This window comes from Solanum stenotomum, unplaced genomic scaffold (assembly GCF_019186545.1).
Source record: "Solanum stenotomum isolate F172 unplaced genomic scaffold, ASM1918654v1 scaffold11127, whole genome shotgun sequence".
NCBI lineage: Eukaryota > Viridiplantae > Streptophyta > Magnoliopsida > Solanales > Solanaceae > Solanum > Solanum stenotomum.
This window is the reverse complement of record NW_026021407.1, coordinates 448217-463158: the sequence shown is the minus strand read 5'-3', so window position 1 is coordinate 463158 and position 14942 is coordinate 448217. Positions and strand designations below refer to the sequence as shown.

The following is a 14942-nucleotide window of genomic DNA, read 5'->3' as shown; positions in this document are numbered from 1 at the left end:
CCTTGTCATACATACATACACACACAAGAAAACATACAGAGAAAGTGGAGAGGAACACAAAAAAATTCACAAAGTTGCCACGTATTTTTGGCAAATTCTTCCTTTTGGAAAACACACTAATGCAGAAGCATAAGGGCCACACAATGATATGCTTCTACGAGATTCAACGTCACAATTCAAACATCACTACTGCAATGAATCTAATGTTTCATACAGAAACAAAGAAAAACCAATTATAGCTTCTCTAATACAAACATCATTTCTACGATGCCTCTAATGTTTCCTACAGAAACAACAGGAAACCTACAGCTTTCTCTTCTCTATCTAAGAGATCACTCTGTGCTGAGGGCAGCAACAATTTTTACTCCCAATATCTGAAGCGAGACAAGGAGGTTTCACGTCCTCATCCTTGTACCAGATTGATCGTGCTTCAACTAATTCGTCCAAGAAGTTATCCAGCTTATCAACTGTCACACTAGGCATCACAACAACATGTGCCATATTTCTTTCACAAGCAAGTTGCCACTTGCGAACAAACTCCTCATCTTTAGGTCGCTCAAAAACAACTGTGCTGCTCAGCTCATTGAGCATAGCGCTGATTCCAGCTCCTATAAGGCGGTCTTTCAAATAATGAGCATTCCTTAGGCACTTCTGGACTTCTTTCTGGAATCCCTTGTACCCTTTTCTGTTCAGAGTGTACCAAAGGAAAAGTGGAGCATGCCCGTTCCGACTTCCCATGATAGTGGCATCCCTTGATGCAAGGTACTCCACATTACTAGAAAGGGCATTGATGTGCTCTAGCCTTGTTAGTTGAACACCGCATGGCATTGGACATCCCACAAACTTGTGACCAGAGACACTCACACTACCGATTGGCTTTTTGAAAGTAACTTTTGGTGCCTGTAAGAATTTAAGATATTAATTATAGGAAAATCTGAGACAACAATAACATCTTGTTCCATAAAATAGTAGTAAGTAGGAGAAATGAAAGATAATAGACAAATCTATGTTACAGAAAAGCTGCGGCAGTGGATGGTCTCTGCTTACAGAATCTCCTTTTAGTTTTTTACTGTGAAGAAGTACCCGCATGAGAGGACTCATTTATTTATCAAAAACAATAAGGAACATAAACACTGCCAACAGGACAGTAGATCTGTATACAAAATCTCTTTTCTTCCTATCTCTGATTTGCTTGTACTGTGAAGAAGTATATCCACACAAGGAACACATATGAAAAGAAGATCAGTTCATCTTTTAGTACTCCTAATCAACCAAAAGAAATGAATTATGCGTTCTTCTTCATCTTTTCTCCCTTACTTCCAAAAGCAATGGTTACAGAGAACAGAAAACAATTTTACATTATAACCTTCCGCAACATTAGTAGTGGCATCAAATACCTAACAAGGCTGCAAACTATTTTCACATTTTTGATTTCATATGAGTACCTCAAATAAACTCCTGCTTTGCTAATAATAGCCAAGTATTTTTACATGCACTTCAGAGTGGCTAGTTTAAGAAATGCAAGGAGAAGTCGAACAATAAAAACAGTTTGGAGAAACAAATCTACTTACACGCTTGACAAATGGCATCATAAGCCCAAAGAGAGCCCCATCACAGTGGATATAAAACCGATCATGTGAAAATCCACAGTCTTCAAGGGTTTTTATGACAAGATCAAGATCATCAACAGCTCCTTTCACAGTAGTTCCTGTCAACCAAAAAAAGATGGCACCTTAGGCAACTAATTGGTTGTTGCATTTAGGGAAATATCTCAGACAGTGAAGAGTCAGACGGTACCAATGTTGACATTAATGATTGCAGGCTTATCCTTGTTGGCTAGTAGCTTAACTTTGAAGTCTGCACAATCTATTTCACCAGTTAGTAGAGTGCCAACCTTTTCACATTCCATCCTATACATTCGTGCTGCTTTAAAAATAGAATAATGAGACTCCTTTGAAGCATACAAAATTCCTTCAGGAAATACTTCTCTCCTGCATTATTAAGATCGTGTTTTCCGTAGGATTAGTAAAAAAGAGGAAATCGAGGGTAACCATTTCTTAATCAGCAAACCTAAAATTCTGAAGGAATAAATTAAAAAATATACTAACCCAACAAGGATTCCATGAAGATTTCCCTCGGTTCCACAGTTTGTGATGTATCCCCAATATTCATCCTTTTCAATATCCCATAGGCGCGCAAACCAGTCCAAAACACCAACTTCAAACTGCCTTGAGTGCACACCATAGTTACTCTCAATGAATGGATCTCCTAAGTTATTGATGGAGAAATGCTGCAATTGTGAGAGTGCACCATAATCGAAATCCAAATTATATGGATACCCTGTGACAATCAGCAATCATAAATAATCAGTATTTCTTTATACTTGGAATGCAATGAAAGAAGTAGAGGATATTGTAAACTAGACTAGTTCATCCACCCACTGGACATAAAGTTGGCTAATTTCAACATATTCATCGCACAAAATATTAGTATTAACATTACTAAGATAGTACAAAGGAAAATCAATATCTAAGGTTCTAATATAGACAGACTTTTTTAATACAAGGATCCGAATAATTATACTTTTAGAGAGAACTTTTTAACGCTAAAGTCAACACAAAAATCAAAACTTTAATCATCAGCAAATAAGACAATCCATATAGCTGTTAAAAAAGAAAGACAAAAGCCATTCCAAGTTATGTTGCCCCACCAAAAGGAGGTGGGGGAAAACTATATCAAACTTAGGTGAAGATTATGAGAAACACTTCATATTAAATAGCCACCCAGTGATTTCATCCTCTCAGGTTACATCAATATCATCAGATATGATACACACACACTTTTTGGTAGAAGTAACAAGTTCGCTACTTTCACACAATATTTCATACAACTGCTACTTTTAAGCCCGAAGAATAAATAAATTATCAAAATCTGAAACCAACAAGAAGCCCAAAAAGGAAAATAGTAGTAAAATCTATGCCAAATGCATAAGCTGCCCCTATCTTGCCTTATTATTTCATTTGGACACCTAAACTGGGGAAGGTACCTAATGGAAAACTAGACTACTCAAGAACTATACTCATCACACACGAGGCATTGAGACTGTCAAAAAATGAGATATGTGTATTTCATGTGTGCGTGACTTGGGTAAAAAAAATGCAATAAAGACGCATGGATTTAGTAGCTTCCAAAAATATTGAGCAACACAAAAAAAGTTTTTTTTTTTTTGATAAAAAAAGAAAAAAAAGTTTTCTTCTTCTTCTTCTTCCCAAAACCAACAATGAGACCAAACCCACAAACATTTAGTCCTCATCTCTTTCCAATCAAACCCAGCTACACTCAAAAGCTAAAAAACTGTTAAAGAATGACAAAAGTCCCACATCGGTGGTTAATGAGATGGGTGGACTCCTTATAAGGCTTGGGCAATCCTCCTCCCTTTGAGCTAGCTTTTAGGGTGTGAGTTAGGACTAAAACCTAATTTAACATGGTATCAGAGCAGGGCCCGTCTCACCCGATGTTGGGGCCCCCAAAATCAAAAATTGCCCACGCACCAGATGCTAAGCACTGGGCGTGAGGTGGGTGTTAAAGAATGACAAAAGTCCCACATCGGTGGTTAATGAGATGGGTGGACTCCTTATAAGGCTTGGGCAATCCTCCTCCCTTTGAGCTAGCTTTTAGGGTGTGAGTTAGGACTAAAACCTAATTTAACATGGTATCAGAGCAGGGCCCGTCTCACCCGATGTTGGGGCCCCCAAAATCAAAAATTGCCCACGCACCAGATGCTAAGCACTGGGCGTGAGGTGGGTGTTAAAGAATGACAAAAGTCCCACATCGGTGGTTAATGAGATGGGTGGACTCCTTATAAGGCTTGNAGAAAGCATCAGTACCTACATTTCCACCCGTCTTAGGTGCAGTGCTAGCAACATGAGGATTAGTAGAAGTTTGAGTTGCTTGAGCAGATGGAAGCACTTCAAGACCAGCCAACCCTTTCAAGAACGCCATAATTTGCTGAGCTAACACCGAACGATGGGGGGAACAACCGCAGTCTCCGTTGGTACCTTTTCATCTTGTCCATTTTCCTCAACATCTTCAATCTCAATATCCTCTTCTATCTCCTCATTATGCGTAGAAGGGTTCTCATTCATAGGAACATTATCAATCGGCACCTCATTCACAGCAGACGCTACTCTCCGACGACCTCTACCCCTAGCTCTTCCTCTACCTCTGCCTCGATCGCGACCTCTCGCTACAGATTTCTTAGCTGGAGCATTGACAGGAGCTACGGGCCTAACACTATTATACCTAGTATTAACCATCTGCGAACAGAAGAGTGAAGAAGGTTAGATACCAATTTGAATCGCTAGATACCAATTGGAATCAAGTCATAGCACGAAAGGAGACGAGAAAAAATAGAGATTTCCTAAAGTCCTATAGCCTCTCGAAGAAAAGTAAAGGCGTCCCCGTACCGTTTCGGAAGACTCTACTAGACTCGTTTTGGTACATCGAGATCAACGAACCTAGGCTCTGATACCAACTTTGTCATGACTCAGACCGTCGTGATTGGCACTCACATTAACCATCCAGTGGGAGAACCACTACTACAACCCAAACTAAGCAACTAAGGCAATTAAGTTACGGAAGCAAGTTAATCAACTAAAAAAATGCGGAATAAACAAACTCGAACCTGAAAGTCAATGTACAAAAACATCTAAACAAATGATCTAAGTCTAAACAAGAAGGGATACATCCCCAAACTAATGAACTAATCAACTAACTAGAACAAATATCTAAGTCCGGAAATGATGGACATAGACGAAAGAGAATCCCATGGCAGCCCGGAAGAATTGACTAACCCTTGAATTCGAAGCGACGATCACTGATCTTTTAAGTGAGGTTTGTCAATAGTCGCGTGAAGATGCCCTGTACTCAACAAAAATAAGAGCAAGTGCAGAATCAGTACACAACCACAGTGTACTGGTAGGATCACGTGGCTATCCTACTAGTGCAACATAAACAAGTCAAACAACATTATAATCGCATGCATATATATCAACATATACAACATCATCAACATGAAAAATCAACAACGCATTTCATATTTATCATCACATCATTGGTCCTCTCATGGAACCCAAACCCAAACAGTTAACATGTCGGAACATGGCAATTCGATCCCATATTTATGCCGGAATGTGGCAATCCGATCCAAGTTAGTTATGCTGGAACGTGGCAATCCGACCACATTCACACACCATAATCACAAACACAAGTACATCATCAAGATCATACATTTAAGTCATGATTTCATGGCAATGATATTCATCTATCTCGTTTACAACAAATGTGATCAACATTGCAACATTCATGCATACACAAGTATCACAATGAAGCAAGAATAAGCATACATCACACAAACATAGAATCACAACCATCACATACCTTGAAATAAGCTTAAAATCCTAAGAAACTTGATCATTCCCTTTCCAGATTCGTTCCGCTTGTTCTTGATCTACAAATAATCAATCTAATGCGGGAATCAATAAACAATTATTAATTACTCGAAGTACCAACAAATCTAATAAATCCTAAATCAACCTATGATCCCAATTATCCAATTAAGGGTTGTTTCCACCATAGATCAAGATCAAAACCCTCCCCCATCAATATTCACCCATTTTATTACGTTCTACGAATCAAAAAATGGATTCGGGAAGTGAAAAGCTTACCATTAGTATCAAGAATGGTGAAAAACAAGTATGAGTCGTCTGGGGGTCGCTCCTTAGCTCTAAAAGTTGAAAAGTGCATAATGAGGTCGTTTAGGGGTTTATTAACGACTTTAATTCGCGTCGGCCCCGCCACAAATGCCAGAGCGGCAATAAACCCAGCACCAAAGTGCCAAAATGAAACAGAGAGTTATTTAAAGAATTCCAAAATTCCCCTTTTACAACACACTTCTAACCCACGGCACTTAGAAAATACCTTTTGCGCTAAGATCGATTCCGAGAGTTCTACTCGCTCGAATTCAGTTTCGTAAAGTCGTACGGATTCCTTAACAAGTTAGCTATCTACTCATGCAATCCAAACCATAATTACTCCACCCAATTGTTACCAGATTTCCCTACCCCTTGGTGACTCCGATTTCCTCCAAATCTGGACAAGGTTGGGAAAATTCAAATACTACAAAAAAGTTTTTCCGACCCCAAATTTTACCCCATTGGCATTTCTATAACGACGGAACCCAGTCGTTACAATATATTTATGAAATTAGAATTAACAAGAACACATTAATAATTAAGCATGATGATTTAGCTGTATATCTATCAAATTTGCGAAGTTCTTGATGCCTAAAATAAAAAAAAAGTTTCTTTAATTATATTGCAATTAATCTTGAATCCCCACTTTCGAGTTCAATTCAAAATTGTATTCAATATTTAGTCAAATAATCAAATAACTAAGTTTAAAGTTAAATAGACAAACCAATAAGATATTCAATATAATCGATTCAAGCTTCAATGACCAACATCCGTGAAGCACCCTAATACTAGAACTAGGGGTGTCAAATGGGCGGGTTGAGTTGAAATTAGAGATATTAAAATGGGTTGAAATAGAAGTCGGGTTGGATCTTGCCCAGTCAAAGTTTACTTTGGGCTCAAATGGGCTAAAAAATGGGTTGGGTCTTGACCCGCCTAATTTGACCCGATTAATCTCAATAATTTAACATATTGATATTTAACTTTTATAATCACAATTTGAATTGCAGCTCAAGATTTTTTTTTTAAAAAGTAACAAATGGATAAATAAATCCTAAAAGATGTTAAATAGATAATAATTCATACCTTCAATATAGGAACATATCTTAATAAAAAGTTTTAAAACGGGTTGAAATTGGAGATTGAATTGGGCTCAATTGAGGATTCTCATCAAATGATAGGCTTGAATGGGTTGAGATGAATCCAATTCAAATTATCTTGTTCCCAACCCTTAAAATTATGAGCGGATTGGACGGGTTACCTATGTTTGAGTTCATTTTTGACACCCCTAACTAGAACTAATAAACCATAGAATTAAAGAAAAGAAGGGGAAAAAAGTTTGTTGTAACCTCCTACCCTCTCTTCTTCTCCCAAAATATGTAAGTCTTGAGTCGTGGTTCACCCATATAGATCAACATGATCCGATCCGGTTCTGCCCGACCTGATCTGATCTGGTTCTCCCTAAAAGTGTTGAGTACAATTCCATTGTGGTGCATAGTTAAGACGTATGCTTATTTTTGGTGTATTTCTTTTCCATTTAACTCCGAATTATCTTCAAAATATCTCAAAGTTCACCCAACACATCAAAATATATATCAATATAAGCTCAAACCATTATAAATATCACTCAAACGGTAATAAAAATATCACAATGTGAAATAAATAATAATTAAATATATGTAATTTAGGCTGAACATCATCTACACTTCAAAGATGTGGAGCATCAAATTAGGTTTCAAATTAGCCAAATTAGAAATGAGATAGAAAGACTTGGAGGTGAAATCTGATCACTTACTTTGATATCAAGCTTATTAATTAGGAGGATATACAATGTCATTCTCTTAATAGCTATTATTAAAGATGGCAAATATTTGTTGAAAGTTAATAAAGTGATTATTACATACTATTGGATGAAGCTAAATCAATGTACATATTTTCTGACGAACGAAGGACATAAGTATGCAAAAGATTTATTAATTTGTGCCAATATAATTGTATTTATTATTCAAGCCATATAACTTATGAGAAACTTTACAAATTTTTTTTAGCCCCAACACATTTGTTCTTAAAAAGATAAGTATATAGAGGAGAATATAAACCTTGGCCTTCGAAGTAAAATAAAGAATGATATTGTTTATTCTTATTTACAAAAAAGTTACAGGGAGTCTCCACACAAAATGCAAGACATCCATATATAGTACAAATGAAGTGGATAGTAAAAAATGGTAGTAGAAGAATTAATGTTAGTGATGTTCACTATACAAGTCCTTCGTAGGCATAATATATAAACATGATTCTTAATTTGATTTTATCGGATAATTATAACCTTTTAACTTTGTTAGTGTATAAATAGACACTTCAACTATTTAAAACTTGAACAAATAAACACTCGAATTTTACCTCTAACGCGCGTTACTCGGGAGTATTTAACGAGTTTTACCAAGTAGGATTCAAGTGTTTATTTATTCAAGTTTTGAATAGTTAATGTGTCAATTTGTACAGTAACAAAGTTAAAAGTCACAATTACATGTTAAAATCAAGTTATGAGTCATGTTTATTATGCTTTCCTAATAACAAATTAGTATTTCCTTGATTTGTACCTAAAATTGGGAAAAACATCTTGATCAAACTTTAGAGTGTTTTCTTGATAGGAATATGTGAATAAAAGTAAAATTTCCTCTATTAGAGATGATCATAATTTAATAAAAAAAGTTTAGGGTATAGGTTGAGTAAACATTTCAAATTTGTGATTGATTTATTTTTTATTTATTCAAAATTTATTACAAATAATACGTCACTTGAATCAAATTTCTAATGGAAGCACCATGCACATTAATGATTTTCTAAAACTTCAAAAATGTCAAGGTTAATTATTTCCAATGTGATCCCCAATTCTCCTAATTTTCAAGATAAAAAAGAGTAATAAATAAAATAACAAAAAAGGAGAAATAATTTAAAAGAAAAAAAAATCTTATTAAGAGAAGATACAGAGAACCATAAACAATCAATAATGCAAGCCTCAGTTAAAGATTGAGTAGTATGAAAAATGTGACAAAAATAGACACTTGTCATACTTATCCACTGAGAACATGCATCCTAGTCAAATTTGTTGTAATTCTATTTAGTATATTTTATCGTAATACTCATATTAATTGATATTTAGTATTAGATTTTTAAAAATAAATAATTAATATTAAAAATAAAATACAAAAAATAATTATTTTTCTAAAATAGGTTAAAAATAATAAATAAAAGTGAAAATTATTTTCAAAATAATGAACAAGTAAAAAACTAATAGAATGTTGTTAAGGCATGAAAGATATGGTAAAACATTTTTAATCTATTATTAGGTGAAAAAATTAAGAGAAGAAATGAAACTATAACTAATTCAACAAATAGTAACTGCAAATATCCCGTTGTTAAAATTTGTTAGGCCGGCGGAGTCATAATTTTCAGTAAGAGAGTTTAAGATATTAAAAAATATATATGAAATATTTAAGAAAATTCAACATCAATCATAATACATAAAAAAAAGTAATTTTAATTTTATATATAATATAATTTTTTAATCGAAGGACATCTGACTTCACCCCTATAATTTAAATGAAACCCATCAAAGTTCTTGAAAATCCACTTGGAATTAGAAGAAAATAAAGAAACTAAAAATAGAGTGAAGAATTCTATCACAATTGAATTGAAGAAACAAGGAATCTAAAGTTAAATCAACCATTCATTCACAAGCAATCCAATCAAAGCTATCTATAAAGGCATAGCCAAGACTTTTAATTTATAAACTCTAAATTATAATTATTTTTATTTATTAGATTCTTGATAGATTATTTGTGTGTATTGAATTTTTCAACATGATTATAAAATTTTAGCTAAAGCAATTGAGTTCTATCGAACCCGTAACTATCGCCGCTCCGCCTCTACATTGTGGACAAATAGGAAAAGCCCACTAAATATAGACATGAGATGGGCCTTAAAACAAAAAAGAACAAAAATTTGGGAGAATATTTTTTTGGATAAATTTTAGAAATCACATACTTTTAATATGAAATTACAATATATGCCTCTTTAGTTTGTAATTACATTAATCCCTTAAAAAGTAACATAAATCGGATACATAATATGTAGCTCGGATACATTAAAGAGTATCTCGGATACATTATAACATAAACCACATACATAGTATGTAGCTCGGATACATTAAAAACTAGCTCGAATACATAATTTGTATCTCGGATACATCAAAAACTATCTCGAACACATTATAAAATAAACTGGATACATAATATGTAGCTCGGATATATTAAATACTGGCTCGAATACATTAAAGAAATAAGGAATTTTAGAGGTTTTTAGAAATAGAAAGGAATATTGGAAATAAGGGAAACATAAGATGTATATTTCAGTAATTTTTCCTATTTTGTATATATACAAAATTAAATTCATAATTATGGAAGTTTATCACGAGGTTTTTTTTAACAAATATAGACCGGGATTTTATTTTTTACAACATACACAAAATTTCCCTCAAGGCTTAGAAATTTCACTACTCAAATTTTCGTGAATGAAAATTGTATAAAATTAATATAAAATATGCATATAACTGTATAAATTTGTATAAAGTTCATGTTAGATTTGTAGATGTTGAATTCTCTTAAATGGTAATATATAATAGGTACTTTCACTTGACTTATATGACATTTCATATTGGTTAAAGCAATAATAGAAAACCTTTTAAAAACTACTAATCGGTTAACCGATTATTGATGACAAACATCTTATTAATTTAATATATTTATAAATTGATAACTGATACATCAAATTGATAACATTCAAAATTAAACCGAACAACTGATAAGCAGCCCGACCAAACCCTATATTCATTTTCCATCTTCAAACCACCATAACCACCACCAAATACTTCACAAAATTTGAATTTTTAAAATTGTGAGAGAATAACAAACAAAAAACATCCATTGTATTCATAGACCATAGTGTATCGTAATCATCAAGTGGCTAAATTGATCGTGGTGGAGCGGTAAGTACCCCTTTTTCCTTAATCAAGAGATTTCGAATGTGAGTCTTTTTGGGTATTAAATTGCCTTGTTAGGGAGCGCATTATCCCTCAATGTAGAACTTTTCGGTGCGAATTCGAATTTAATGAAATTCTAATGTAGATATCGAACACTAGGTTTAAAAAAATTATAAGTAAATATGACGATTATGAAAATTTGTATGCTTATATATGTCGCAACAAAAGGACAAATGAAAGCATCTCATTGTGACACTTTCTTCTCACTAGATTATTCTGAATTTAGTGTAGTTAAAAAAAAACAAATTAGTAGGCGTACAAACCAATTAAGGGTGTGTTATTTGATTGATCAAAAATAATTTAAAAATAAGTTTATTAGCGATAGTAGAGAAAACAAATTTTATAAGTAATTTTCTAAACTAGTTCTATACTCCGACTCCAAAATGCCCACAACATCCCCGTCTCTAGTTCCATTTCATATTTATGATATTTTTATAAATTATATATAAATCCTTTTGAATAGCATTTTTTTGTGTATGTATTATCAAATAAGAAATAAGTAAAAAATTCACTTATTATTCAAGAAACCATTCTTCATAAAAAAATAATTTCTTTAGTACGAATGAACATTAATCTAAGTATGTAGTACTTAGAATTAACTCAAAGTATTATCCTTCCATTTATTGAATTAAATTTATCTCTAATACTATTTTTAAATTTAAAATTACCTCTTCATTAACAAAATAATTATATGACACTTAATTAAATACGTATTCTTAATTATTAATCCACATAAGAAATTAATACAACCCAAAAAGACTCAACCTAACACAAAATTTATTTCAAATTAAAGGAACTAAGCAATAAAATCTCATTTTCAACCAATTCCTATACCATTAATTTTAAAAAGTTAATTGTAATTGTTGTTCATGCTGGCTTCTGTCCATACTACAATAAAAAATAAATACAATTTGTAAATACTACAAACAAGTTTCTTAAAAAGTAGTGCAAATATTTAAAAATAATCCATGTGATCACTTCCTAGCATTCTTGGGAATCGTACAAGAATCATACCGAAATATTTACTTCATCCTAGTTTGTTAACCAATTTATCATTTAGTTATTGGTACATAAATCAATTAAAAATGGGAAGTGAAAAAATAATTTTATTGCTTAGTTGTAATAATTTAAAATGAGTTTTATGTTGTGTTGGTTCATGAATGATTGAGGTCAGGTTATTTCTATAATTGTATCGTTAATATTTAATAGAAGGGTAATTTAGAGTCAAACAATAATATTTAAGATAAGTTTAACCTATTAGATGAAAATATAATTTTTTTATAGCAGTTTTAAATATGTATAGATATATATTTTAAATCCTTTTGCTTACTTGGTATTATATGAATAGGTTAATTGACGACAACAACAACATGTCTAATAGAATCTTATAAGTGGGATTTGACGAGATTAGAGTATACGCAAATTTTACTATTAGCTTCTAGAGGTAGAGAGTTATTTAAAAAGATCATTGACTCAAATATAGCTATTTTAAATTAAATATAAAGAATAAGATAACATAACAACTACTCCATAAGGGAAGCCGTACAAATTCTACAAAAATAATTCAATAATTGAAACACAATAAACAATAGCCGATGATAAATATCAAAAGCAAGAACTATAATTATACACCTAGTACAACGACAAACACCAACCAACATAACGTCCGAAAAGCAAAACAACATCATATTATTTACCAACTTTCTAGCTTAATACGCGTTGTTATCAAATCAATTGCAAATTGCAATAATTTATTGATCCAATTTGGCAAGTGCATATAATATAATAAAAGAATTAGAAAAAAAAAACCACTTTCCCATCACCAAAGCAGTCAACAAAACAAGAAAACCCCTTTCTTCTTTCGAATACATACAAAGCACAAACCTTCACAGCTGATTCATCAATCAATCTCTCCGACCACCACCACCGCCGTACACCGGCGATGGAGTTTTCCCCTCTGAATCGTCTACCTCAAGATACCCTTCATCAGATCTTTTCCCATTTAACCCTCCGTGAAATCATCGTTTCAAAATGTGTCTGCAAATGTCTCAACGCTACTCTCTCTTCTCCGGCGTTCCTCCACCTTATCTCCACCCAACAACCACCTCTCTCACTCCTTGCCCTCCGACCATCTCACCGTACCCACACTCATACACACAACAATTCATCTTCTCATTGTGCACTCCATGTGTTCGACACCATGCTTAACTACTGGTTCCGATTCCCTCTTTCTTTCCTTCCTTTTAGATCTCACTACCCCATCACTTCCTCTCATGGTCTTCTCTATCTCTGGGCTGAAGGACCCACTTCCGTTTCACCTCCTGGTAACAATAGCAAAACCCTAATCGTGTGTAACCCTTTAACTCGTCAATTCAAGCTGCTTCCTCAATTGGGTTCAGCTTGGTGCAAACATGGGTCGGTTCTTGTGGGTTCACCTAATCAAGTTCTAGTCTTGACTGAGCTAGCTGCTATTTACTTCTCTGGGTCGACAACTTCCAATAATTGGCTGAAATTCTCATCAAATTTACCATCAAAGCCTAGGAGTCCAATCTTGATTTCTGATACGATTTTAGCCCTTTGTGATGTTGGATCCCCGTGGAGGTCTCAATGGAAGCTGTTTAGGTCAACAGTTAAGGATTTGCAGTTTAGTCAACAATGGACTAGATTAGAAAAGCATGAATGGGGTGATATTTTTGATATAATGAAACGACCCAGATTGCTTGCTGGTAAAAATGATAAGGTGTTGATGATTGGTGGTTTGAAGTCGTCCTATTCGTTGCATAGCACGTGCTCGACAATTTTGATACTTAGATTGGATATGGAGTCTTTGGAATGGGAAGAAGCTGGGCGAATGCCGCCTGAGATGTTTAGGTATTTTCAAGATTCTAGTAAGTTTAAGGTGTTTGGCGGAGGGAGTAGAGTTTGTTTTTCGGGTAAGAGGGTGGGAAGATTGGCGCTTTGGGAAGAAAATGAGTGTGGGAAAGGGGAATGGCGGTGGATCAGTGGCGTCCCTGGGAATAGTGATGGACTTTATCGTGGATTTGTGTTTGAGGCTCGGCTAAATGCGGTGCCTTAGAAGTGGAGTTGGGAGGAAGACCATTTGCTTCAATGGTAACTTTTATGATTTGGGAATTCTAACTTCTCGTAATGTTGAAACTGAATGTTGGTTTTATATTGATTGCCGTGCTAAAACAGGATGGAGGCATTGGTCCTTCAGAAAGGATAATGTTTTTGTACTACTTGATGGTTATTTATTGAAGTAAATCTGAACGGCAATTCAATTTTCGAACAAAGTGGTTGGTTTGTTTGTTGTATGATGTCTGATTTTCGTGTATGCAAGGATTCCTATTTCATATATTCGAAATGTATTTGATTTATGAGTTTTGTGGTTCCATATCATGCACAACAAACTGTTCTTTGCTTCATCAGTAATTTAGCTATATTGTTCATGAAATTGGATTGCTTGTTGCACAGCAGCGATTGTGATTTTTCTATTGCTTCAATAACAACAACATACCCAGTGTGATCTCACAAGTGGGGTCTGGAGAGGGTAGACTGTACGGTTGAAATATCCCTTTCATAGAGATCACTTGTGTAATGATTTTAAGTTATACCATGTGGGCTATGTGATGACTGATGTCTCCCGTTGATGGATTTGCTCCTTTTCTAACTAATAGTGTTACGATAGTTTCCTATTATTTCCCTTCTCAATCATGACACTTAACTCTTATCAGTGTTAGCAAGACACTAGGTACATGGGTACTTCTTAAGCTACTTACTTGGCTGAGACCTTTTTTTATTCAATTGAATGCAAATATTGATGGTGGATTGACATGCTATTATTACAATCACACAGTGTTATCGAAGTTGAAAAGTGAAAAAGGTGTTGGTTTGTTGAGTCTTTATATGCAAATATAGTGCGGTCTTAATGAAGACTCAAATGTTGATAAGAGTAAAACAGTATATATAACTCAAGAGTAATAACTAAAACAAACTAACAACTATAAATTACCATTAGAAAAAGACAGTTATATGAATAAAGGAGTTGAAAAAAATATAATCGAGTGGAATGGATATAGTAACAAAGGATC

At 34.0% G+C, this 14942-nt stretch overlaps 2 protein-coding genes across 2 annotated transcripts; one reads left to right on the top strand and one right to left on the bottom strand.

Annotated features, from left to right (window-relative positions):
- Positions 1 to 173: 173 nt before the first annotated feature.
- Positions 174 to 2411, bottom strand: LOC125849843 (serine decarboxylase-like). Its single transcript, XM_049529811.1, has 4 exons — positions 2109 to 2411; positions 1798 to 1991; positions 1572 to 1708; positions 174 to 900 (listed from the first exon to the last, which is right to left on the bottom strand). The coding sequence occupies exons 2-4, from the start codon at positions 1916 to 1918 to the stop codon at positions 325 to 327; spliced, it is 834 nt and encodes a 277-aa protein (XP_049385768.1). The 5' UTR covers positions 1919 to 1991; positions 2109 to 2411; the 3' UTR covers positions 174 to 324.
- A 10269-nt stretch (positions 2412 to 12680) lies between these two features.
- On the top strand, positions 12681 to 14245 carry LOC125849864 (SKP1-interacting partner 15). The gene has a single exon (XM_049529831.1). It carries the CDS (start codon positions 12794 to 12796, stop codon positions 13925 to 13927), a length of 1134 nt encoding a protein of 377 aa, XP_049385788.1. The 5' UTR covers positions 12681 to 12793; the 3' UTR covers positions 13928 to 14245.
- Positions 14246 to 14942: the final 697 nt, after the last annotated feature.